Source organism: Ostrinia furnacalis, unplaced genomic scaffold, assembly GCF_004193835.3.
Source record: "Ostrinia furnacalis isolate ACB-3 unplaced genomic scaffold, ASM419383v2 OfSCF2039, whole genome shotgun sequence".
Taxonomy (NCBI): Eukaryota; Metazoa; Arthropoda; class Insecta; order Lepidoptera; family Crambidae; genus Ostrinia; species Ostrinia furnacalis.
In genome coordinates, this window is record NW_021132278.1 from 764198 (window position 1) to 791778 (window position 27581).

Below are 27581 nucleotides of genomic sequence, written 5' to 3' on the forward strand. Positions count from 1 at the left end.
TTTTTCAATGTTATGTGTGCGTGCATTTGTGTTGTCCGGTGTTTGAAGACGCTTTGGAATTCGCTTTCAATTTCTTCGTAGGAAAAATGTCGGGTGATACCGATAAAGCGAAAATCAGTGACAATCAGGTATAGTTGTGAAATATGTATTTGTATAAATTTTCTTCATGATTGTGCGCGTGTAATAAGAACATTTTGAGCAGTGAAGTGGTGTTATTTCCGTGTTATATCACTAATGTTTGCCTGCGTCTCAACATGGCTGACAGAACGTTTGCTTCCCGCTAAACGCGGGAACTACGCCACGGAGGGTTGTGATATTAGTCAATATTTCGCATTAAAAACGGTGAATGCCAGTCTGATCAGTTATCGAAACTGATTCTAATGGGGTATATTTCGGAAAATCGCATATTTTTGCACCCCCGCCCCTTTGCATTCGGCTGCAGGGCCTTTGTTAAATGTGCACGATATGCTATGACATTGATAGGAAATCCGCATGACCTTGATATTTGGTTTCTTGCGATTATTCAATTTTTAAAGCAGCGTGATACGATTTGTCGACCCATTGCCGCGGCTCCGCATCTCATTGCCTCCGCTCGGAACACAGCGGGCGATGTAAATAAAACGCGGAATCCTATTGGGGCCTAATGCTGACCTTATTTTTTGCATAATGTTTTTTGATTTGCAAGCGACGTCATTCGCCTAAACTAAAGATACAATGTAAGATTTGTAATGCATTCGAAGATGGATGTTCATAAATTGATTTGTCTGTCTGTAGTTGTACATAGACAATTTGCCGATAATGTTCGTATAGGTAGGTGCCTAGTTGCTATGTACACAGCTGTATATTTCACTGTAGATTTGTCAATGCGTATTGAAATATGTGCTCTATCTGATACGCATAAGGTTGATAATGGCGTGCGATAGATCGCCTACTGACGCTTACAGCAAGATGCAAAATCGCCAATACTAACTGAATTGTGAATAGTGTAACATATTTTTATTTCAATTTGATGAAAATTTACTTTAAAATTGACTTAGTATAATTTTCCCTCCAAATTTGTTCCTACCAACAAGATCATTGAAATGGTCTCAAAGTAAGTTTTACATCACTGTCTTGCACATTGGAAATTCCAAATGTGTGAGGGAGACAAGAATACTTTCTTTTCTCTTTAAAGTTGAGTAAAAGGAAAGACGACTGTGACAAAATTCTTATTTATGTAAAGCTCTACCTACATAATGGCAAAGCATTATTTTCAATTATTTGACTTATGGTTGCATATATTTATCTGAATTTTTTTAGTACTTGTCACATATTTTTGGTCTAAGCTCTTACCAGCACTTGCTAGCTAAGCATATTGTAAGAAGTAGGTAAATAAATGTCCCAGTTGGTTCACATAATAAAGTACAAATTAAATTAATACATTATACTTACTTAATCCCTGCTTGACAGAGTCCATCCATACTGATTCCTTACCGTAAACTGTTACATACATTTGTAATATTGCCAAGAAAAACATGTTAAACTGATTAATATCACGCAGGATGAGGATAAGAAGTCTGGCGCTGGTGACGGGCAGACAACAGAAGACGAGTCATCACAGGACTCGAAGGGTGAGTCTGTGCCTCCAGAGGCACCGGCCCAAGGTAACACCGATGTAGATCAACCGAGTAACGTCGAACCACCCAATTTAGAAGGTCAGAATCGCTGTGGATCAAAATTTCAACGTGTTACTCACAATCTGTGTTCATCTACATCGCATTTACTAACTACGGGGCTTCCAAATTGTTATAATCATTAACATGCTATGCCATTGTACTTTACATAATTTTCTAAAACATTAATTTAACCACAAAAGCTGTGGTTATATTTTTTTGTATTATTGAGTTAATGTTTTTCTTGATTTACAATTTGTTTGTATTATGATAAACATTGGAAAGGTCAACTTTGAATTTTTATTTACTTACGACTAAAAGTACAGTCAGTCATAGAGTAATCATACACGTTATTTACCTAGCATAGTACCTGTATTGTATAGTTTTTAAAATTATTATTTCTATGAGGTTTTTAAAATTATTATGTCTACAAAAACACCAATTTGTATAGTAGATCATAAAAGTAAATAGTACTAATGGCATAGTATCATTGTCCATTTTATCATCAATTCGCTTATGTGGTGTTTATAAGGTAAGGTTTTTAAATGTTTTATTATTTGTTAAGGTTTTTTTCCAACATTCATCATTTTTTAATTTTTTTCTAACATTCTAAAATTCACACACTCACTCATTTATAATCACAACTTCACAAGCATATCAATTTTATAAATATGAAATGGATGTATTCTACATACTTTACGTGCATACACCTACATCATAAGACACAACTATAATTCGCGCCAATAAACTAATAATTTTGTTAAAAAAATATTAAAACAGATGGTTACTCTCTCATCATACCAAAATTATACATTTTGTTGTCAAATAAACACATAAAAAAATCTTTCACACTAAGGTCCGTATTACTATGTAGTCTACTTTTGAAATAAAGCTGCTGACACCAAGCCGGGTTGTACGCGGTGTAAGTCCTTTACAAAACAACGCACAGAATTCGTATTATAGTCTATCCAATATAGCTTGATTAGAATGACGGCTGTCAAACGAATGTGACTAGTGATGGGTATGTTTCGTACGATTCACATAGATGTATCGATAAGTTTTCGAAAAAATGATATGAAAAAATGCACCCAATTTTTCTTCATATATCTTTATTCATAAAAATGACAATTATGATTTAAATTTAAAGACAGTAAAATTTAAAATTCATGTCAAGGGTGTACAACCTAAGTCGTAGTCATTATCATCAGTGTTCTTCAGTGGTTTTTTCCTCTCGCTAGAGGGCGGCGGGCATCTCTTCTAGAGCAACGGTGCTATGAATACCCAAAAAATTACCGGTGATTGATTTCCGATGTTTGATTATTTAAGAATTAAATATTTTTTGGTTTTTAATAGTGAACATTTAGAAAAACGCATAACTTGACTTAAATGTGTTAAAAAATAAGTTAGAAAAAAAAATTGTTAAATATGTTAAAAAAATAGTATTAATTTAATATGACATTTGTCGATATGTCCCAACACTAACATTTTTGTAACTCGAGATAACCTTGTAGAGACGTCGTTAATACTCTAGCTTGATTTTTATAATTTCGAATTAGTACTTATTGGTGTAATTTAACGCTGCATTTACACGAAATTATCATTTTTATTGGAAGCACTGTCGTCGAAAATATTGTTTGTAGGTCAGACGTGAATTATTTCTTGTCCGCCAATATTTAGCTCTCATTGATCGCTACTACAAAGTTATGTCGTTACTTTTGATGACAGCTGTCATTCTAATCAAGCTATATTGGATAGACTATAGTCATAGATTCTGTCATGTACTATGATTGGTCTAAAATATTGAAATTCGATCAACCAAAAGCCTCAATTTGCTTGTATTTAATGAGGGCTATCGTTTTAGCGCTCACCAGTTAGCGCCACTGTAGAGTAAGGTCCTGTCACTTGCTAGGTGTACCAGAATCTCATGGCAAACAAAAATATTGGAAAAGTGTGTTTTTCATATGGCCATTGTCTATGGCTTTATTGTCACCTGTCAAAGTAAATCAAGAGATCTGTCAGCCGCTGCAGAAATTTTGTAATCTCTTCATGCCTATTTGTTATTTTTGTGAAAAAGACGAAAAAACTCAAGCAAGTCATATTGTTTTCAAAGTGTATTGTAAAATAAGGCATAATTCAAAGTCAATCTTTGATTTTAAAGCGCGTAATTGAGTTGACAGTAAGTTGGAGTGAAATGTTTTGATACTTACCTACATTTAGTTTATTACCTAACTGCGTCAGAAGGAGGGTTATGTTTGGTTTTATATTATTCTTACCTAATAGCTGCTTTATCGGGGTTTTCAGGTGTATTTCATGCATTGGTGCAGAGGAATGGTGAAAATGTTATGACCATGTAATAAAAATTGAAAAAGTATTCATCAAGCAAGTTTGAGTAATTGAAATGCTGAAAAAGCGATTTATATTATACAAGGTGTCTCAAAAGAAAGTTTATATTTAGTGGATCGATAAAAAAAAAAGTAAGCCGTGTATCGAAAAAATGTTTAGTAACTATTAAAGTACACATTTTGGGAATTTATTTCTTAAAAATAATATTGTCCAAATGTAGACCCTCGCGTTCGTAGCACTCATTTAATCGAACAGTAAAATCACTTATGACGGCTCAGGCAGGTAAACTCAGTGATGGCTGCCATTTCATGACGGGTATTTTCTTTCAAATATGCCAGGGAAGTTGGTTTAGTGGCTTAAACTTTAGATTTAAGTTAATTCCATAGGAAAAAGCCCATAGTGGTTAAATTAGGACTGTGTGGATGCCAATTGATGACTTCTCTCCTGGAGTTCAATTTTCCAAAGAAAATTTCACATGACCAGCCTCTGTTTGGCTTCTTGGAGCTTTAACTCTTGTATCAATTGATTTTTGTAGGAGTGTAGCGTTAGGTCTTTGTGAAAAATGTGGTGTAATGATGATCTATGCACATTTAAAGCACTAATGTGCTGCCGAATTTAAAGGTTCGGGTCGTCACGAGCGGACTGATTAACACTCTCCACGTTCTCTACCGTTTTTGATGACCATAGTTTCCCGGATTTTTACTATTCCAGCGTTGTACGGGTCTCTTAAAACTTTTTGGCCCATTTCCTAATAAGAAGAATGCTTGGAGTATCATTTAAGTGGCGAAATCTACGCGCTACAGTCACAGAATAACCATTTTTGTAAAATTCTCGCAAAGACAACGCGCGGTCTGCTCCCGAGAAATACTCCATAGCACCTAAATTCCCAAAAGCCAGGCTATTGATTGACATAACCCCCGCACACCTCGGATTTGTTGCGTTCACGCAGTATGCTAATCAAATGTAAACTTTCTTTTGAGACACCTTGTATTAATACCTCTTTAACTTGATCATCTATTTGAAGAACAAGAAATGCAAGTGGAGTTCTTAGAATCGTTTTCTAGTTCTGAATGAAGTGATAAGTTATAAGTATGATACTTAATAAAATTATTTACAGTAATATACGGTTTACTTATTTTTCAAGACATGTTCCTATGTTAAAAACCCGATGTATAACAACATTCTTCATACACATACCTAAAATGTATAGGTAGGCATTCGTACTTCATGTTCATTAATATTAGTCATAAATAAAAATTAAACAGTATCAAGATCGTTTAATCCAATTTCCCCAGTATTGCACTCAACAAAGTTTATTTTCCCCATTTGCCATGAGATTCTGGTACACCTATAGCGAAGACAGTGGCACCAACTTGTGAGCGCTAAAGTGGTTTGATAGGACCATAGACAGTTTGGCGTCAATGTTATAGTCGGCGATGTTTTACGTGGGCTATAAATTACATACTGTGAACTACTTTGAGTTACTTTTTTGTCAGGGACCATCATTTGTCTCTTAATAAAATAGGTAGTCGAGCGATTTACCTAATCGTCTAATCCACAAGGTGAACCGATGACCTCATAAAGGTAGCAGGAAGGCGTTGGATGCAGGCCGCTACCAACCGGCTATTGTGGAAATCATTGGGAGAGGGAGGCCTATGTTCAGCAGTGAACATACTATGGCTGAAATGATGATGATGATGATGATCATTCATTTTCAACTTGCAATAAGTGTGATTTTACAACAAATAATAAACTACATAATGCTGATACAAATGTAATCTTAACATTCTTAACCCATTAAACGGCAGTGGGAATATAGTTCCCACCATATTACATTTTATTCCCTTGTCTTAAGATCCAAAAACAATGAAAAATTTGGACTTGTTCTGCCCGGAAAGGAATAACATTACATTGGCATGCAAATATTTGCTCCGCTGTATATTTGGAGAATTCAAATCCGCAATATTTAAAATAAATTGTCAAATTTTGCATAAACTGATTCATTAATAACGAATACGGAAACGTGTTTCAAGATCGCATTAACGCTTAGTAGCGGACTCCATTAACTTATAACACTGACCTAAAGTCAACGGAGTAAAGTTTAATTTTAAACGTAGGACGATGATCTCTGGTTTTGTTGTACGATTTCGCGCCAACTTTTTGCTTGACGCAGCAGCACGTGGCGTTGATTGAGGCTTTACGCGTGAATTTACGCAATCGGCAGCTTATTGTGTCAGCCCAAAATCGTATTTGGAGCCTTAACACTGGTAATTACAGTTTAAAATCATTGACCGGGTCAGGGGTGACTGGTGTGGTATGTTCATTGTTCATGCATTTTTCAGTAAAAAATAGTGTGAAATTAATCTGGTTGAGACTAGAAACAGACAGTAAAAAAAAAATCATAAAACTCATTTATTTATGCAAGTAGGCTTTTAAAAAGCACTTTTACACGCCCCTATATTACCCCACGACTGCTTCAGGACAATAAATGGGCCAGTAACCTCTTTCAGTTTATTTTTTATTTATAAATTGTATTGAAGCTCAAACGAACCTGAAATATCTTAAAAACAAAATGTGGATTACGATCTACAAGACTTATTTGATTTATGACGTCATCGATGTTCATTTATGACCGGCTCGTCGAATTTGCAAATTGAAATGACCTCACTTTTATTAAAAATGCAGCCGGATTACCTATCAATCAAACCTAACTATACTTCTAACTGCCAGCTTGTTTTTAAGTTATTATTAAACTACATTCTGATACTCTTGTAATAACGTAACAGCCGTTTTGTTGGAACACTTAAAAAAGCTTAATAAAAAAAAGTTAAAAAGAAAGAAAAAAAAACAAAATAATAATGGAAGGCCTCATTGGATAAACATATTAAGTAGTACTTTTATATTAAAGTTAATAAATATCCATTAGTTTTATTTTAGAGCTTTATTATGAGTAGTATAATTATACGATAATTTAGTAAAGACATGCGTTGTAGTAGTACAAACTGCAATAAAGACAAAACTTCTTGTTTTTATTTACTTCAGATTAATACATTTAAAAGACCGCGCATAATTACAAACACGACATTCGATGCAAGAGATAAAAATGCTAATGTAATGTTATTTTAATAATTTTACCTCAAATCATTCGGTAAATTCCATAAAAGTACATAATACGGATAACTTTCCGAGATGAAGTAGGTACCTATGTTCGTTCACGCTCTTAAATCCAAACTGGAAATATGATTCTTATTTGTAATTATAACATTTAATTAACAATATTCGTTGCACGTGAACTTGTTTATATTGTTTTCTTGTACGAGAACATTTTGGATCAACAACCAAAGTTATTGACAAATTAAAATCGATAACGATACAAAATCGTGTTTATGCTACGAACATTAAAGTACGAATAACAACTTTTATGGCGCAGTTACACTATTCGGGAAAATTATCGAGACATAGTGTGAACGCCCACTTCAATTAGTTTCGCCGTGGATCGCCCATACTTCAGTGTACGTGTTCGCACTTCTATTCGATCAATTTCCCGCACAGTGTAACTGAGCCATTATGCTAAAAATATACATTAGTATCCCTATGTACTCATAGTAAGGTCAATTATTTAACTCTAGTGGACTTCATTATTGACCTATATACCTATGTTCCTGAATTCATGCCTTCAGCCTGGTGTTTTTTTCGACTCTAAAATAACTGATCAGATTTTATTCTTATTGACACATGCAAATTACATTACTTGCTATTTAGTCACAATTTTAAAGATCCTGACATGTAGCTTGACCTCCATTCTGTAAGAAGTCCCATATAAATGAGAGATCTCGGTTAATTGGATGACTTTCACGCGTACTAAGCTTTAGGCATCGCTAGTACTTATAAATAACACATGAGAAATTTGACACATCACTATGCACATCTGAGTAGGAAAACAGATCAAGAAATTATTTATTTATTCGGAGTAAAGTCGTCACATTTCACATTGACTTCCAAAGTGCATTGTATCATCCAATTGTCATTCATTGTGAAAATATATTTGGTTTCGGGACTATTCCCACCTCTCGTTCCCCCCGCTGCAACTCCTGTGTAGCCAGGACTTACAGCTTGACCGCCAATAAAAACCCAACCAGTGAGGGTCAAGTTTGTCCCGTTGTCAAATATATTTGGTTTTTAAGGTTTAAAAGTTTTGGATTAAAATATTCAAATGATACATGGATATTTCGATTTGTGCAGGTGACGCGAAATCCACCACGGCCAACGGTAAGGATGACGTAGCTGATGACGCCAAGGATGAGAAGAGGGATGCAAAAGCAGACAGTGACTCCAAAAAGGTTTGTGATACTCTAACAATCATATTTAAAGTCTAATTAATGTCTTAGGGCAGGAATGGCGAACCTTTATGGAATCAACGTGCCACTTTTATAAAAAAAATGTACGTACCTACCTAGTCATAAACGGGCTATCAAATAGCACTTAATGATATCAATGACTATCGTACAAGAGAGAGAGAGAGAGAGAGAGACATGACCTTACTCTACAGAGGCGCCACTCTAGTTTTTCTACCCTTTCAGCGCCACCAGTTGACGCCATCGTCTTAGCCACCCCTCATTCAAAACACTATTTACTATTTTATTTCATAATGAATATTGTGATGTGTGCCCCATAAGGGATACCTTTTTCTTTATTTACTATATTTTGACGTTCATAAGTGCCACCAGTGGTCTAAATTGAATAAAATATTTTTGTCATTTAACGTTGCGTACCCTAAATATTGTGGCACGCGTGACATTGGTTCGCCATCCCTGTCTTAGGGCATGCACACCAAGTTTTTTAGACACGTCGACGCGCGTCTTACGATCGCGCATAACTTAAAAAGGCCTAGGCATTGGCAGAACTAATTTGTGGTGTCTTACTTAAATTAAAATATAAATTAACGAATCTAATATTGGGTCATTAGCCTAATTTGCAAGAATACAGCATGCAAATTGTGCGGTTTGGTTTTTACCTTTGAAATTAAAGTCAATCGTAATTAATTATCTGTTTGGAAATAGGAAGAGAACGGCGAGACACACGATGAAGACGAAAAGGATGACGTAAAAGCAAATGACAAAGGCGCCAAGAAGCCCGCTCCCAAGAAAAAACCTAAGAAAGAGGTAATGTATTAGTATTTCTTTTCATTTTGTAGTTGCGTTCTATGAAACAACACAATACTTATTTACAATGTAGAGTTTTTGTTTTTTCAATAATTTACGGTTATGCTTGACCATATTCTTGAAATATGGCTATCAATTAACAGTAATCTATCATCTCTATTCGTACCGGATCTATCAGCGTACCGGAAAACGCAGCGTGAGATGTCCACCTACAAGGTGGACCGACGACATCATAAAGGTAGCAGGGAAGCGCTGGACGCAGGCCGCTACCAATCGATCACCATGGAAAACATTGGGGGAGGCCTATGTTCAACAGTGGACGTCCTATGGCTGAAATGATGATGATTATGATGATGATCATCTCTGTTGGCTCGCTTTCCAGTAAAGTTAAAGCTACATGCTTAATAATAACCTGTTATTTAGCAAAATTCGCATTCAAAAAAAGGAGTTTTTGAAATGCAAGAACTATACTTTAGCAATCTTATTTAATATGTAACCTATTGGCTCTTGCAATGCACTTAACCTTTCGTCTAGCAAGCGTTTCCGCTACAGCGCATTCAATGTTTTTGCGTAGTAACTTAGTAGTAAGTGACATCGCGCGGGGCGAATTACGCGACCGAAAGTCAATAAATTAGTTAGCGGCACAGTAGCTTAAGTCACGCTTAAGTCGTTTACTGCCGAAACACTAGACACAGTAGAAATATTATTCGAGGCTCACCGGTGAGCCGCGTGGCGTCCAACGTGTAAAGTGACCAGACGAGATTATTGAGAACGGGGAATCTCGTGTCGTGGATCGCATTCGAATGTGTTAAATGAAAGTTCAAAATCGTTCTAACAGTGCGTAAGTCAAAAATTGCACATTTAACAGAAGATTGGTCGGAAAAAAGCACGCGGTCTTTCTTCATCCTATGGCATCAAAATGTTGAAACCGGCAAAAAATGACTTATGTTAGGCACTTACAGGGAAGATATGTACCATTCTAGACTGCATCTCACTTAACACCAGGTGCGATGGCGGTCAAATACCTGGCTTGTCACGCATAAAAAAACTTCAATGACGATAATGTAAATTTCACCCATAGCACTTGGAAGATAGAGGTCAAAATACCGTAAACTAAATCTTATTATGATTATTATAAGGTTTCTTTTAAATAGGACACTGAAGAAGAAGATGAGGAGGAGGAGGATGAAGAGGAAGAGGAGGAGGAGGGAGACGAAGGCGAAGATGAAGTGAAGCCCAAAGAGAAGTGAGTACAAAAAATGCAAATAATTTTGAACTTTACGCTGTTGAAATAAGGTTAAATATTGTACAGCAATAGACAATCAAGTTAAACCTGCTGAGTCAGTGCCTGTGGTATAGGAGCCAGGGCCGGATCTACCATATGGCTGTTTGGGCTTCAGCCAAGGGCGCCGTTTATTCAAGGGCCCAGCTAAGTCAAGTGAAAGTCAAAGATAGACGATAATGCGAAAGAGTATAGTAGATGGGCACCTAAGAGCCCCCTAAACTCACGGTACGGCCCTGATAGAAGCGGCAAGGGATTGTGTTTTCGTGACGTCAAATGTCAGCGAGTCTTCAAATGTGCTTCAGATTTGTATGCTCTGTCACGTCATAATTTGTCAATGTCACCTCTCCCGTGCCGTTCCCATATCTTAGGTACTGACTCAGTTAACCGCTTTACCTATAGTTGTAATAAGAACAATCTTGCAACTTGCAACTGTTAAGTCGACATAAAAAAAGTAAATAAATACTATACACCGGCGGCGGCGTTTTGTGGCTGTGACGTGAAGCCGGTGTGCGGCGATCCTTTGATTTGTGCTGTGAAATTGGCACATTTATTAGCAAATGATGCTGTCGAGTGTACTAAGAGGATGGCAACAGGACATTCAATTTCATACTTGCTCCGAGGAAATGCTTGTTATCGAATTAACTTCGTATCTTTATAGAAAGTTATTTGTGTTGCACTTTATGTCTTGCGATGATGCCATCTAAGAATCATCTCTTAAAAGATGCGCTATTTAAGATATTTTTGAATTTTGCATATTTCAAAACAAGTTGTACAAGCCAAAAAAAAAAGCAAAGGAAAAGAAATTAAAATAGATATGGCACAATTTAGGCGGTCTTAACGGTGTAAAGCGGTCTCTTCCAGACATATTGAGTTTTCTCATTATTATTTGATACATTCGAAAAAGTTGTCTTTTTATTGAAGAGCCTATAATCTTTATAAATACGCTTATACGTGCATGCCTTGTCCAACAGTGGACAGCGGTACTTTGAAACGAACTCTTTCTTGACGCATACAAAACAATCGTTACCTACTAGAGATGGGTTATACTAGGTAAATTTGATACTAGGTGCACCTATTCCTAGTATTTATTAATACTCGATCCAAATACCTATTCCACCTAGTACGTAGTAATTTAGCATACTTGACGCGACTAGTGCTGACTAATCCACGTAATATGACTTTAAAATACAATTTTCTTTGAAAAGATACAACCGTAGTATGAATAATGCAATTTGAAATTGAATAATAATTTCTCCCTTCATACTTCAACAGGCTTAGGACTGGCAACTTAAAAGTTGGCGTATTTAAAAGATATCAATTTCGTAAAAATATTTACATTTTTTTTTCTTTTTTACATGAATTTACATGAATATGGTTTGACTACGTTTGTGTGCGTTTGCTTCGTCGCGCTCAAATTTGTTTGGTCAGACAGAGACGGAGTGAATCTCTACGTTCGCACATAAGCTTAGCGAGAAATACTAGGTGCGCGTAATACACGACTACGGATTACGCAATAATAACCTCTATTACTTTGATGGTAGGGTCGTAAATCGTGTAATTTATAAAATACTAGATGGATCAAGTATTTAAAAAATTGGAATAGGTGCCGCCTAGTACTTTAAAATACCTAGTGTAGGGATCTGTTCTAGTAAATACGTCTCATCTCTATTACCTACATAAAATATCCCAAATATTTCTCATAGAGCCAAGAAGCCAGCCAAGAAGGCTAAGGATGACGACGAGGAGGGCGACGAAGAGGAAGGAGACGAGGAGGGCGAGGAAGAGGAGGAGGAGGAAGAAGAAGAGGAGGAGGCTCCCAAGCCCAAGCCCAAGAAGGAGGTAAGTTCCACTACACATAACACGTTATATAGCCTAATTTATTTAAATCAGGTTACCTATAATAATATTTTTTCGTTAATTTATGAAAATATCAAATTAGCCCGTAATCCTGAATCCTGATACATAAAGTTAGCCTATTAATTTAACACAGGTACGACTGTACTCAGTGTTGCACTATCAAATGCAATTGACGCGCCTCTATGCCAGGGTTTTTATGTTCCTGGTCAGGCTATAATGTCGTTACGTGCCACCGACATATGTGAGTAGAGGTAAAAGATCAGCCAAGAAGGCTAAAGCCGGGTCTCCAGCGAGTGTTTTGCCCTACACAATCAACCAAAACATTTCAACAATCAAAAAAATTGTCTGTTGAATGTTGACATGTTTTTGTTGATTGTGTACTGGAGATCCGGCTTAAGGATGACGACGAGGAGGGAGACGAGGAGGGCGAGGAGGAGGAAGAAGAGGAGGAGGAGGCTCCCAAGCCCAAGAAGGAGGTAAGTTCCACTACACATAACACGTTATAATAAATATCTTTGGACAATAAATATCTTTGGACAATCTCACACAGCGCCATCTAGCCCCAAAGTAAGCAATTAATATGCTTGTGTTATGGGTGCTCTTCTTCTTCTCAGTCGGTACACTCTTGTCAGAGTGGTCGTGGTCATCATTTTGAATCACGATTCAGAGTGATGTTCCTCATAATACGGCGCCATTCCTCGCGGACTGCAGCTTTCCGGGTACTTTATGGGTTTTATGGGTGCTAGCTTAACGGATATACTACTTATATACTTTTTTTTTTATTAAATACATACATATTATACATATTTACACCCAGACCCGTCACAGAAATTAAAATTCATCATTTCAATTTCTGCCCGGCCGGGAATCGAACCCGGGACCTCTCGGCATAGTAGTCCGTTCTGAACCACTACACCAAACGGCCGACTAATGTCGACTAAAAACCGAATAATGTCGTTACGTGCCACCGCCATGTGTGAGTAGAGGTAAAAGATCAGCCAAGAAGGCTAAAGCCGGGTCTCCAGCGAGTGTTTTGCCCTACACAATCAACCAAAACATTTCAACATTCAAAAAAATTGCCTGCAGAAAATGTTGAATGTTGACATGTTTTTGTTGATTGTGTACTGGAGATCCGGCTAAGGATGACGACGAGGAGGGCGACGAAGAGGAGGGAGACGAGGAGGGCGAGGAAGAAGAGGACGGGGCTCCTAAGCCCAAGCCCAAGAAGGAGGTAAGTTCCACTACACATAACACGTTATAATGTCGTTACGTGCCACCGCCATATGTGAGTAGAGGTAAAAGATCAGCCAAGAAGGCTAAAGCCGGGTCTCCAGCGAGTGTTTTGCGCTACACAATCAACCAAAACATTTCAACGTTCAAAGAAAGCAGAAAATGTTGAATGTTGACATGTTTTTGTTGATTGTGTACTGGAGATCCGGCTTAAGGATGACGACGAGGAGGGCGACGAAGAGGAGGGAGACGAGGAGGGCGAGGAGGAGGAGGAGGAGGAAGAAGAAGAGGAAGAGGCTCCCAAGCCCAAGCCCAAGAAGGAGGTAAGGTCCTTAATTAAGGTTATGTTTCTACGTTAATAATCCGGCTCGAAGGACTATTCTTGTACCGTGATCTACCATTAAATAATTTGATAATGATAGGTGATATGAACGCGCACGTAGGTGCTTTATGCAGTAACCTACTGATCTGCCGATATGAGTCGTCGACTTTTTTCTCAACGATCTAGCCGGCGACTTCAAATCTCGTTCAAATGGAAATACTTTGTTGGCGGCACGACGTCACGAACTATTTTGGCAGTTGATATCATCTCTCAACGTGACAATCACCATAGCATCCGCGTTTAGAAACAGTTGTTAGTGTCGGCGGGCAAATGAGCAAAATCGGAGACATTTCGCTGACATAGCCACAATCCGCGCGGCTAATACGAGTCGTCGACATGATGTCGGTGGGCAAGTGAGGACAATCGCTGATATTTAGCCGACATGGCCACAACACGCGCGGACAAGTCGTCGACATGATTTTTTTGCCGCTGCCGCCGACACCAAGCCGCCCTGTTGTCTGCGGGTTAGTTGAATAGACTTTTTTATCTCCTACTAAAGTACACATTAATCCCGCAGCCAACAGAGCCTCCGGTGCCGCTGCCAGCCGGCAAGGGCATCCCGCTCGGCCACATTAGCAACGTCGAGGTGTCCCTGTCGCGCTTCAAGACCCAGGACCAGAAGATACTGCACCAGTATCTATACGGCGTAAGTTAACTTGTTTATTTATTAATTTATTCACTAGCTTTCCGCCCGCGGCGTGGAATTTCGTTTGTTAAATTTTCCTGAATTTTCTTTGCTATAAACCTCACGGAACCCAAGACCTTTCTAACGAATGCAAAAACGTGGAATTCGGTTCGTGCGTTCTGGCGTTCGTTTATAGCGTCAGGAAGGAAAACCCGACTTATTTTTATAAAGTAGATGAATAGAACGGTAGTACCAAATACACTATCCAAACAAGACGTAGCAAAGTTCAGAATAACATTTAGGTATAACTTGTGTTGCCAGGCCCAAAAACCGGACTCGGTGCTTCATTTTAATTATTTAAACCTAAAAGCCGGACACACCTTTTTGAAGCATCTCACGGGTCTCAAATTCTCAATTAGTATGCCCATGTGTGGTCGATATTATTCTGTGGCTAAAGCCGGACACCTGGCAACCCTACTAAGGGCGCCTTCAAATTAGAGGCGTGTGGAAGCGCCCCTGTAGCGCTTGCCACACCACTACCAGTTTGTGTTTGTCACGGTTCCTCATAATATGCCACTAATTTGAAGGCGTCCTTTAGATGCTGCACAAACGTAGACCCTTTTGTGTCTTGTGTCACTTGTTGTCACCAGTGAATATTTTAAATTAACGAAGGAAATATCCATGGGTTCGACACTAAATGGCCAACCAAACAGATTTAACAAGAAGTTATGTAACTGCCCCTGCTAACTTTTAGAATTCATTGTAGCGATTATATGGAGTAAGTTGCCTTGTGTCCGCATCCTTTGGGGTAGAATTCAAATGACAGAATCGGCATGGTTAAGTTGATATGACATGGGATATCCAAGGTGTCTTGCGCCTTATTTATACCAATTTTATTCATCAATCTCCCCAAATTCCCACAGCAACTGTCTGGACAGCAAAGTTCTTATGTTTTAGGGTATGTTCCAAGGTATTTGGGCCTTATTTATATTATACCGAATTTATTCGTCAATCTCCCCAAATTCCCACAGCAACTGTGCCTGGATCGCAACGTCAAGCGGAACATCAAGAAGTTTAAGGGCTACGAGTGGGCGATCGGCTCCAGCGACTATAAGGCCAAGCTGGAGGAGACGGCCAAGATGGAGATGAAGCAGCTGAGGACTATGTGCGAGATGCTGGATCTGGATAAGAGAGGTCAGTGGGATTATTTATGGTTGAAGGTTTATTTCAATCAGTGAAACATTGGATTTTGGCTGATAGTTATCACTACAATAGTTGTAATCAGATTGTTTTTGTTATGTAATTAACCTTTTTTTTTACTTTTCTGTCACAAAGACTCAAATAAAAATTGGTCGTACTAATAACTATTTGTTTTGTTGGTGACAGGCAATATGTGGCAAGATGTGTACAAGTTTTACTCTTTCCGGCTAAGACTTGCCACAAAAATTCGCAAATATTTTTAGAATAGTTTTCGCAAAGAAATCAGACATAATGAATGACAGATGACAGTTTCTTTGATGATTACAATGTATCGCAACAGAGCTCTTGAACACCTTTACACTAAAGTTTTTATGCATTTTTATAAAGTCATGATTGTGACCGTCAATTTGCACTTGCAAAACACTACTTTCCTTCTATAAACTTAAATAAAAATAGTAATTCTAACTCTCGTGTCGTTCCTACATCCAGGTGGCGCGTCAGAACTAGCGGCGCGTCTCGTAGGCTTCCTGCAGCAGCCGGCGGCGAACTCGCCGCACGCCCGCGGCCAGGCCCGCGCCGCGCCCGCCGCCGCCGCCGCCACCGCCGGCGGCCGCCCGCGCCGCTCCGCCGCCGTCAAGGTGCACAACCGCGGTGAGTGCACAACACTATCGTTAGTTAGGGACTAGGCAGAATGGTATTAAAAAAAAATATAAAAACGTTTATTTGAACCAAAAGTTACATCATGCATGTATTACTATGCAAAAGTTACAAAAAGTGGCATGATAATCGGGGGTCCCATGACTACTAAACTAGGTTACAACCTGTATCTTAGTAGCCAGTGATTCCTCAACTAAGATTTAAATACAATGACTTGGTCCGATTGGTTAGTCTTTTAAAACAAAACCAAAACTTTTAAAACAAGAAAAAGAAGACTTAAATTTAGTTTAAAACAGTGTTACATAACAATTAGAGTACAAACGAATGAACGTGTTATTGTGTGAGAGTGAGTGAGTGAGTGAGAGTGAGTGAGTGAAATTATCAGTGTGTAAGTGAGTGAGGTGTGCAAGTCTGTGCTGAGTGGTAAGGTGGCAACTGATCTATGTAACCTGATCCTATGTAAGAAGCGATTCGGTTTCATTATAGTCTAACGAAAGAAGAAATAATTTAACTGCTCTCCTGAATTCATATCTGGTAAGTGGGTAAATACTTAAACTTTTATTGTAACTTGTATTTAGCAACAATGGGCAACAAACTCGCACGCTCGCTTTCAAGTTCCTGTCGCACTCGTCGCTTCGTCAAAGTGCACAACCGCGGTGAGTGCACAACACTATCGTTAGTGTTAACCATATGACGTCCAACTAATGACTAGACAGCATAGTCTTTGACCAACAATCGGAGGTAAATCCCTGCACGCCACCGCCACCGACACCGTTCTGCTACCGTCAAGGTGAACACACAAGGACACAACACTATCGTTTGTTTCAACCAAAGGACGTCCAACTTATGATAGCCTGGTCTTTGAACAACAATGGGCAACAAACTCGCACGCTCGCTTTCAAGTTCCTGTCGCACTCGCCGCTCCGCTCCGCCGCCGTCAAAGTGCACAACCGCGGTGAGTGCACATCACTATAGTTCGTTTGTTTGAAACAAACGATTTCTCAAAAATCAAAATCACCACATGTATTCAGTACTTAGGCCCTTTCAGGGCACTTTTACACGTACCACCACTTCGGGACAACATAATATGGTGCTGAGAAGAAAGATTTCCTCCGATCGCGTTCAAAGAGATTTTATTCAAAGATTTTCTTACCTTCTTCTAAGAAGCTCTTGAGAGGTAGTTAGGTAGATAGTGGTGGACAAAGAAAAGACTGTATCACCAATCAAACAGAAATTATGATTAAAACTGACTTGGCCGTGTGATTCCGCCAGAGCAGAAAAGGTACACCTACTCTTTATGTGGATGTCTTAAGCAACCAAGTGATAAATGTGCAAACATCGGCCGGGATGCGTGCCGTGATAAATCGATGATTTTAGAAGACAAATGTATGGGCTTATCACGTATAATCGACAAAATGGTACGATAAAGCTTATCGCGGCGCGGATCCTAGCCAAGTGTGGGCCTAATCCTCGCATGTGCCTATACAATTCTTTATTTAGTTTGATTAGATTTTTCTTTCGCAGGCTACTCCGATGAAGAGTACGAATCGGACCCAGAGACTAAAGTGAAAGGACCAAAGCCACCCAAGGACGGCTCAGAGGATTCCGATGTGAGTGTTAGTTATTCATTCAATACTACAATTTATTCTCTTCCCTATCACGTTACATTTCGCATGATTTCATTCGATGAACACGTGTTATTGTTACCATATAATAAAACAATGTTGCTTTTCATGTATCTCCTAATAGAGTGAATTGCGCGATGTAAGTTATCATTTTATATTTTGAAGGGATATGCGAAATTATATGGAGTTATGTTTTTGATTTGATTTGTTTATGAAAATGATTATTTTTGATTGATCTGTCATTGTATAAAGACACGATTATTTTGCATGTGTTTTAATTTGTTTTACTTTCTAAAGCAATGTGGAATGGCTTAATTGCTACAAACGTAAAGGATTTGTGTAATTCGTTTCAATCTAATAATCCAAATAAAATATGATGTAGCAAGTTTCAACTAAATGCATGGAGTGATGTAATTAACTCCACAATATTGCTATCAATGTAATATTTATGCATACATTGGTTTCATATGCTGCTTAGAATGTGTCAAAGTTTAACAGTAAAGTCCTCAATAAAAAAAAAACGGACGTTGTGTAGATTATGTCTTGTCTTAGGTCGCGCACTGAAAGTTGTGGCGAGCATGTACTCACACTGATGTAAATGTAATATTTAAATTCAGAACAAATCAGTGAGAAGACTTCAACGCGAGAAGAGCGTATACAGATAAAGCCCGGTCTTTGAGCACGTAGAATTTTGGCCAATGACCCCAAGCTACCCATCCTCGCTACAATACCATCGTTCGCGCGTAATTATGTTGCTGTTGCGCTCGCACACTCACTGCGGGCGCCCGTCGCACAGTCGCGACAGCAATATAAATACGCGGGAGCGATAAGGGTGGGTAGCTTGGGGTCATTGGACAAAATTCTACGTGCTCGGTGACCAGACTATACAAATCTTTGCTTGTGTAAATCGCCTCAACTCTCGCTGCGCGATCTATAACAGTTAAAATTCAAAGAAATGATACTTATATTTAACTTCCGGCACAGGGTTCGTTCAACCCGAGCGGGTCTGAAGAGGCCGATTCTGACTTTGACCCGGAGGCGGGCGAGGGTCCGGCGGCCGGCGGGCGCAAGCGCAAGTCCGGCGGCCGGCGTCGCTCCGGCGGCAAGCCCGGCAAGAGAGGCCGCAAGCCTAAGGGCAAGAAGGGCAAGGTGAGTTGTTTTTTCATCTTGTGTGGGTTTTAGCTCTTTGACTGCTGATGGAAGTTGTCACCGTATTTTGAACTTAATGTTTAGACAAGCTAGGGTTCAAAACCAATGAACATTGTTTTTCTCTAGACCAATTAAAGGCTGACGGCACGCGGGTCAGATCTGCGGCTATAAGCGTCAGATTGACACTCGAGTTGGGTGTAACTCTGAACTTCTGAAGAACGAAATCAAGAGACTAAATGACCACTTAAAAATATTAACTACCAAACAAAGTTGGATCAGGAAACGAGGCATGATCATGACGTCACCTTTATTTTGTATCAATACTCTTTTTCACACTTTTTAAGTATGTATATTAGACAAAATTTCAGGCTATGCTAAGCATAAACCTTATTGTCTGTATTTTCTGTAGGCGGGCAAACCCGGCCGCGGCAGGCGAGCCAAATCAGACAGCGAAGAGGAAAGTGAGAAGTCCGAGAGTGAGAGCGAGAACGAGTCTTGCAGCGAAGGCGAAGAGTCCGACGTGAGTACTTTATGCTTTTTCTTTGTGGTATACAGGGTTATTTGTAAAACACCAGCAATATCGCAGGACTCAATAACTAACATCATAAGCAACAACATGGAGAGAATAATATAATACTGTTTTTTTTTATTCTTGAAATAAGAGGTACACAGAAATTTAATTAACTATTAACTAGTCTGGCAGCGAAGGCGAGGAGTCCGACGTAAGTACTTTATGCTTCTTCTTTGTGGTATACAGGGTTATTTGTAGAACACCAGCAATATCGCAGGACTCAATAACTAACATCATAAGCAACAACATGGAGAGAATAATATAATACTGTTTTTTTATTCTTGAAATAAGACGTACACAGAAATTTAATTAACTTCTCTTCTTCTCTATGGCTAGTGTTTCCACGTCACTTGAGCAAAGTCATTTATTGGCTATGGCCGTGTTACATGGTAAAGCCCGGTCCGTGAGCACGTAGAATTTTGTCCAATTACCCCTAGCTACCCATCCTTATCGCTCGCGCGTAATTATATTGCTGTCGCGACTGTGCGACGGGCGCCCGCAGTGAGTGTGCGAGCGCGATAGCAACATAATTATGCGCGAGCGATAAGGATGGGTAGCTTGGGGTCATTGGACAAAATTCTACGTGCTCACGGACCAGACTATAGATGAAAACTATAAACTTTGGGTTAGAGTAGTAGTTAGGTATAGTCTAACGTGCATATTATTATCTAAGACAAAGAAACACAAACAGTCTTGATCCTTCCTTGAGTTCCATAGCCGCTCGTTGTTACGCCGAGTATACGTCATCACATGATGACACATAGTGACAGTTAGTGACGATTGTTCTTTTTACAGGAGCCCAAGTCCAAGCGCGGACGGCCGCCGGCGGTGGCGTCTAAAGGCCGCAAGGGGCCCGTGGCTAAGGCTGGCAACGCCAAATCGACGCCGGTCAAGAGAAAACCACCCACGCCACCTGGTGAGTATTGAGAACACAAACCTAAAGTACTAAATTAGTTAAACTTACTTGCTTCATAGAATAGAATAGTCATGACTTGTATCCGAATCGAGCAGAATTGGTTCTTTTAATTCCATTATTTAGATTCTTCCGTGATTTAGTTATCGCTAGCAGATTCTGCCCCCCTAGATAAATGGAAAAACTAGAGTTTTGAGTTCGAAATTCCTTCAGAGAGCGACGTAACTACGCAACAAATGCTGGGGAGCAGGGATTTCGAAATTACAACTGTCACTTTTTGCCACTTGTCTAAGGAAGCTGAAGTTGTCATTGAGTTAAGTAGATTCACGTATTGTGTTCCAGATTTTTTGCTAACTACGACATCGAACCCTAATGTAGGCATTCACAGACTAATATTATATCCTTCTTTCTTCCTAGGCAAAAAGAAGGCAGCAGGCAAGCCGGCGGGCCGGCCGGCCAAGAAGGGCAAGAAGGCGTCCTCAGACGAAGAGTCCGGCGAAGGCAGCGAGGACGAAGACGATGAGGAGGGCAGCGAGGAGGACGACGGCAGCGACGAGTCCGACGCGCCCGCCGACAAGAAGCCCAAGCGGCCGCCCACTGTGAGTACACCAGGAGGGCGAGGTGGCCTCAGGCGAGTCCGGCGACGGCAGCGAGGAGACGAGGAGGAGGGCAGCGAGGAGGACGACGGCAGCGACGAGTCCGACGCGCCCGCCGACAAGAAGCCCAAGCGGCCGCCCACTGTGAGTACCCAGTCTATTTTCTTCATTCATAACAAGGAAGCATTAGCAGGCCTGTTCATCTCCGCGAGTTTACATCGAAAACAAAAAACGCACGATGGCCCACCTACAGGATACTATTCGACAAGGCCTCACATACGAGCGAACATTGACTCACGCACGCGTCTTGTGTATGATGGAAAAAAATACTAAATACTGTGTAGTATTTAACTGCCTAAATAATAATAAAAACACAGAATGTACTTTTTAAGTTGCCTCAAGACACTGAGAGGTAAATAAGTAGTTAATATTATTCATCATAATTCATGCTAAATCATGTATTTCCTCCGCCATTTTCCGCAGTTTGGCACCTCACGTCACATCATTTTACCGAAGTCAGCCCTATAGCTTCGGCGCAGTGCCGATCACTGACGTTTGTCAACAAAATGGTGCTTGACTCTTGAGACAGGCTAAATTACACCATATTATTAATGACATTGAGCATACATTTTTTTAAATACCTTTGCGAAGTAAAACTTCTGTACGTAGTACTTATTATTATTCTGTGGCATTAGTCCTGTGAATGAAAAAAAAGTGATTATCAGGCCGAAGGTCGAAGCGAACTTCACTCGGAATTTTCAATCATCGAAGAATGAGGCTATCTCAACTGCTGGAATACAGCAATGCTGTTGTATTTGTTGTTATGGCGACAGCTATAACATCTCGTCAACACACGCCCGGGTGATTTTTGTCGCCTTGACTGTTTCGTCACTCATACCAAGTTCATGAAGATTTATGGGGTGCGCGAAGGTGACGTGACAGTGACGGAAACTTTTTTGTCACCAAACGTCAACCGTGTGTGCGCTCCCTTAGGTAAGATGATGGTAGTTAACCAGCAACTTAGAACAAGCCCTACCTCCAACTAAATCAAGAAACAAAATTCACTACCACTGGGAATCGAACCTAATGATAATCTTGTTGGACTTGAGGACCTCTATTGTACAAGTAGATTCCGAACACAACCCTAACGAACCGTTTGTTCCAGGACGATGAGATCAAGAAGTACGTGAAGCAGATCCTGGAGGGCGCAAACCTGGAGCAGATCACCATGAAGACGGTGTGCAAGCAGGTCTACAGCCACTACCCGGACTTCGACCTCGCGCACAAGAAGGACTTCATCAAGGCCACAGTCAAGTCGGTGAGTGCTAAGGCTTACCACTTACACATCTAATACACTCGCGAGCAAAAGTATGGAATCACCCCATTCGTTTTGAGTAATCTTTGTAGCTAAACGAATATGAAGATTAAATAAAAAATGGTACCAGTTTAAAGGTAATGTAATTACCAACTTTAACTTGATACCATAGATAGTCATTGAGTTCTTCAGACCGTTGGAAACAAAACACAAGTGAGTGATTCCATACTTTTGCTCGTAAGTATATAACGTCTCTGTCATAGTTCGCGCAGCGAAAGTTGAGGCGAATACGGTACTCAAACGATTTTGAAACGTCAAGTGACAATAATCAAAAACTAACATCACAGTATTGATAGTAGCGCTCTCCTGTAAATGTCATCATTATGATTGTTCAACGTGGCAATAATCGGAACTAATTTATTTTATTTTTATTTTATTTGTTTAACAATGTTTCAACAGCATTAAATTGTACATAAATGTGCAGGAAGATACAACTTGAACATAAGCCAATTAAAGAAACACATTCTATTACTAAAACATTTTTAAATAAGTAATCCAATATTGATAGTAGCGCCCTCCTGCAAATGTCATTGCTGGAACGAATCAGTGTAGGTCATATAAAAAACATCAAGTTTAAAATATCGAATAAACTAGATACTTCGCTCTTTCTAAATAAAACGAATATGTGCAAGCGGGATAGAAATCGCTTGTCACTCTGACTTCAGCGTGTGCGAGTGTATGCAGAGATATAACACACAAATCTTGGCTAATGTTGCCTCAACTCTCTGTGCGCGACCTATACAAATAAGTTCAAGTTTTCTTTTTGTTTGTTTTTTTCGTATGTAGTCTCTGGTTAACGTTTAAATTGAAAGAAATATTATTATGTTTCATTTCAATTTTCAGTATTAATAATACAGCCTAACAAAATATTCCTATATTATCACAGAATACATTGATACATTTTACTAGTAAATATTTTCAGAGATTTTTATACTCGAACGAATTAATAATTTACTATTATTTCGCCTCGTTATATCTTTTGAACTACTACAGCTACTTGTTATATCTTTTGAATCAGTATTCTGCATGTGTATTTGTATAAGTGCATGATAGATTTCAATTTTCTTTATTTTGATTTGTTTTTTATTTTGTTTGTTGCAGTGTATTTAAGATGTTAAGTGTTAAGGGCGGAGTGTAGATGTCTACATAGTATACCTATAGTTTATAAAAAGGACATAGTTATATATTATTACAATAATAATATATTATGAAAATAAAATAAAACTGCAATGAAGTGGATTGGATAGACGCCCGCTTTTCTTTACAAGGTAGACAATTTTTTTGCTTTTCATTGTTTTTGCATGCTCATTTATGTTTAAGATATTTGCAAATACTCTTCAATTGTTATTTTTTAATTAGAAAGCTTTTAATGTCGTAGATTGTTTATTATTATAAACTTTAATTCAACAATGTTATAATGATTTTGCAGTGATATGATAATGCATTTTTTTACATAAAGCTCACAGTTTATTGACATGGTAAGTTTCTAATCTGTAATTTTTTTTCCAGCTTATATCATCGTGAGCAGTGACCACTCGGCCGCAAAACATATAATAGTAAAGTAAGCCACATCACTTAAAACCTAGAATATTTCCCGCGCGCGCAGTACAATGCAAACTTATTTAATCACTCTGTTCGGCGCGGTTGGACATGGCCTCTATGTCTATGGACGGAAGAGCTATATTTCTACGGTTTTGATGGTCAAAAAGTTCACATTTTGCAGTTATTATTATAATATAAGTAATCTTGGATGTCAATAAGTGTCTATATCGTAATATTAATGTGTAAATCGATTTGTAAAAGTAGATTATCACAAACCATTTTACTAGATGTCTCACACTTTTCACTGATTGATCATCAAAACTTCCCCTTTTTCCTTGTATTTAAGGACTATGATGGTAATTATTGTGGCGCAACGCGAAACACCATGAAATGTTCCTTGACAAATACCACAGTAGTCAGTGGTGTTGTCAGTATTTTTCCGTGGTGACGCTAAGTTTTATACATTATGTTTAGACTCCGGTCAAAATTGCATCAGTAAAATTACTTAGTGCAGCTATGATGAAAACACTGCATTTGACACTTCACTTTTGACTCGAGTCGTAACTTTCAAATTTAATTTTAGTAAAAATCATACATGAAAGTTTTACTGAGTCTAAAGAAAGTAAGTCTAAATATAGTCTATAAATATTAGCGTATTTCGTGTTGCGGACAACTTATGTTAATATTACCTGTTATTTTATTGTTTACGGACGATTCATTCGCCGGTGAGTGGCATAAGAATTGCAGAAAAAAGAGCTTTCATTGAAGTTCTATAAAATGACGTGTAGCTATAAGAGTGCTATAATATATTTTGGGTATATGAAGCTAAGGAAAATAAGGCATGTAGTTTTATAGAGAACTAGAATCTATTTTTTATATTTAACCGCGTCTAACTGCGTCGAACATTGGCCCGAGTCCTCACATTTATATTACAGGACAGCCGCGGCGCGGGACTATGTAATTTTATGTTGTAGAAATAATTCCCACTAGCGTAAGGATAATAAACAGTAAACAGTCTAGTGTGTGTAAGGAAGTTTTGTTTTCAGTGCCTATTGGACTATTGAGTGACGAATCACTATTATTTTATAACTTTGACATTCGTTTTGTGACGTGGCTCGCGCGCGTGTTCGCATACAGATCATAAAATTGATTTTATTTTTAATATCGACGAAATGGAATAACGTGTCGGGACCATGTTTAGTTGATAACGCGCGAGCCCTGCTAGTGCCGCCATGATGCGGGCGCGAACTTTGTAATACAATTACTGCAGTGCGAGCAAACGAATCGTATAGAGACGTACCAATAAATCTCAGCGATTTTTATAGACAGGTATTGAACATAGTGTATGTATAAAAATATGCTCTCTATATCGATGCGTGAGCTCAGCATTTATTTTATTCTACGTGTACTGATCAGTCATAATATTGTTGATTTTTAAGACATTGTACAAATTCCAGGAAAATAAATTTCTCATTAACGGAATCGGCTATTTCACTTTGTTTTGGTATTGTTGTTGAATTATTTAAAAAAGGGGGCATTTGAAGTTATTTTTATTGGGCTAAGTTGTCTGTCTCGCAGTCTGGCACTATCGCAAAAACTATTCAATTAAGAATCGGTTAAGTGTATTTTTTAAGATGTGTAAATAATACACAGGATTCGCAATGTTGTTCTTCGGAAATATAAAATTGTGCTTTATATTTTTTTTATAACTAAAGTAAGGAATATGTATTAACGTCTAGGCGCAGTTGGATTTCTCTGTTTTTCTATTTTTTGAGACGATTTTTAATATGTATTTGTTTTACATAAGTACAGCATAGTAGGTGATCGCACTGATGGAAGCAAGTCATTTTTGTTAGTCGTGTGTGGGGGTGGACAATATCGTTTGCAGCGGCATGCACTGCTCAACCAAGTAGTCATGCCATGTGTTCTAATAATGATAAGTCCAAATTGTAAATTTTAACTCCATTCGTAGTATACTTTCCGACCTTAGACTATATTCAAACAGCGTAGGATCGTTTAGATTATTTCTTTCCGTAGACATGTACACCGACCGGTCGCTAGCGACGCAAAGTATTCTATGTCAGTGCAATAAGAATCATTTTTGTAATCCACGTGTCCTCGAACCATATCAATATTTTCGTCGTCTAGCTTACTCATTGAAAGAAAGAATGATTTATCATTGGTTTTGTTACAATAGCCTGGTAGGTGTCGTATCAGTCGCTTCTAATTTAGGTGCTTCACAGCATTTGGTTTCTTGTGGCCGACGAGTCGCGAAGTCCGTGGGCGAACAGTTAGGCTAGGGGCGGGGGCGCGAGGCGACGTCGGCACGGCAACATCAACCCTCCTGTGCTAGCCACAGAGCGGTTGTTCGTTGAGCTTGTTCATTTCCCTTTCCCCGCGACCTCTCATCGCGCCCCAACCGGTAATTGTAAGCTAGATTTAATCAATATTAAATGTGTATTTGTGAATTTTTAACCTTATTTCGGTTGATGTTTCTTTATATGTGTAAATGGCTGAAGATCAGTAGTGGCGTAGATACACGGAGTGATAGCGAGTGACTGGTTCCCCCTTTTACAATTGGAATATAGATAATAAAGTAAATAAAAGTTTGAAATGTCTATTTTATTTATTCACTCCCGTTCCTCACTATGTTAGTGTATAATATACAGTATTATACAAAATTACACATTATTATACAGTTCGCTTAAATATAAAAATACTCGTAGGTATTACAATACATTTGAGAGTTTATAAAAAAATATTCGAGATCCAATTACTTATAAATGGACGGATTAATATAAATTTATTATATTTACACAATATTGGTAATATGCAAAAAGAATCGGATTATTATTATCTAAGATATCTGCTGTCATGGTATTTTCTCTAATTCTAAATTTTAATTTGTTTAGTAACAAGTGAAATATTTTATAAAATAGGAATATCATTATGTTAGGAAATAATTATTTGAGCAAGTCTTTGAATAGGATACAATCGATGGGAGAAGATGCAGACATGGTTTAGTCAGGCGTTACAAAAGTAAGGCTAGGCGCTGCGAGCACAGAGAAACCTAGCGTTCGGTCTAGGCCAGCTAAATAAGGCGGATCTGTAAGGTTCTTATATGATTTTGTAAGCTTTGGACTGGAACAGCTGAAGTCCTGGTACACTATCCAGCTACAGCTTAGTCCACGGCGAGAGTCTCGGATTGTCTTCAAGATTCCTAGGACGTTGGGTTGTTGACCTAGCCCATTGGTCCTGGTCAGCCCAAAACACATGACGCTGGATGCAGCGGATGTGACGGACGCTTAATTTCGGTACGGGTTCAGATCTTAAATTACTGGGGCGCTGTTGTATGCAGCTGATGGCCTGGCCTATCCCAGTCAGACCAGAAGTCGAGCTGCCCCGTGGGCTTATAGT

At 38.8% G+C, this 27581-nt stretch overlaps 1 protein-coding gene across 4 annotated transcripts; it reads left to right on the forward strand.

The window, feature by feature from the left end:
- Positions 1–26696, forward strand: LOC114354301 (protein Dek). Of its 4 annotated transcripts, none has more exons than XM_028306603.1 (18): positions 1–128; positions 1541–1694; positions 8238–8335; positions 9056–9157; positions 10312–10403; positions 12146–12281; positions 14429–14557; positions 15568–15730; positions 16226–16387; positions 17918–18003; positions 18143–18157; positions 19003–19167; positions 19577–19687; positions 20534–20654; positions 21069–21250; positions 22413–22565; positions 23724–23890; positions 24132–26696. In XM_028306603.1, exons 1-17 carry the CDS (start codon positions 87–89, stop codon positions 23730–23732), a joined length of 1920 nt encoding a protein of 639 aa, XP_028162404.1. In that variant the 5' UTR covers positions 1–86; the 3' UTR covers positions 23733–23890; positions 24132–26696. The 4 variants fall into 4 exon arrangements, with proteins under 4 accessions (XP_028162404.1, XP_028162406.1, XP_028162407.1 ...); XM_028306606.1 differs by lacking the exon at positions 18143–18157 and adding an exon at positions 21314–21391 and having other exon boundaries at positions 2–128; positions 21069–21172; XM_028306605.1 differs by lacking the exon at positions 18143–18157 and having other exon boundaries at positions 17918–18009.
- Positions 26697–27581: the final 885 nt, after the last annotated feature.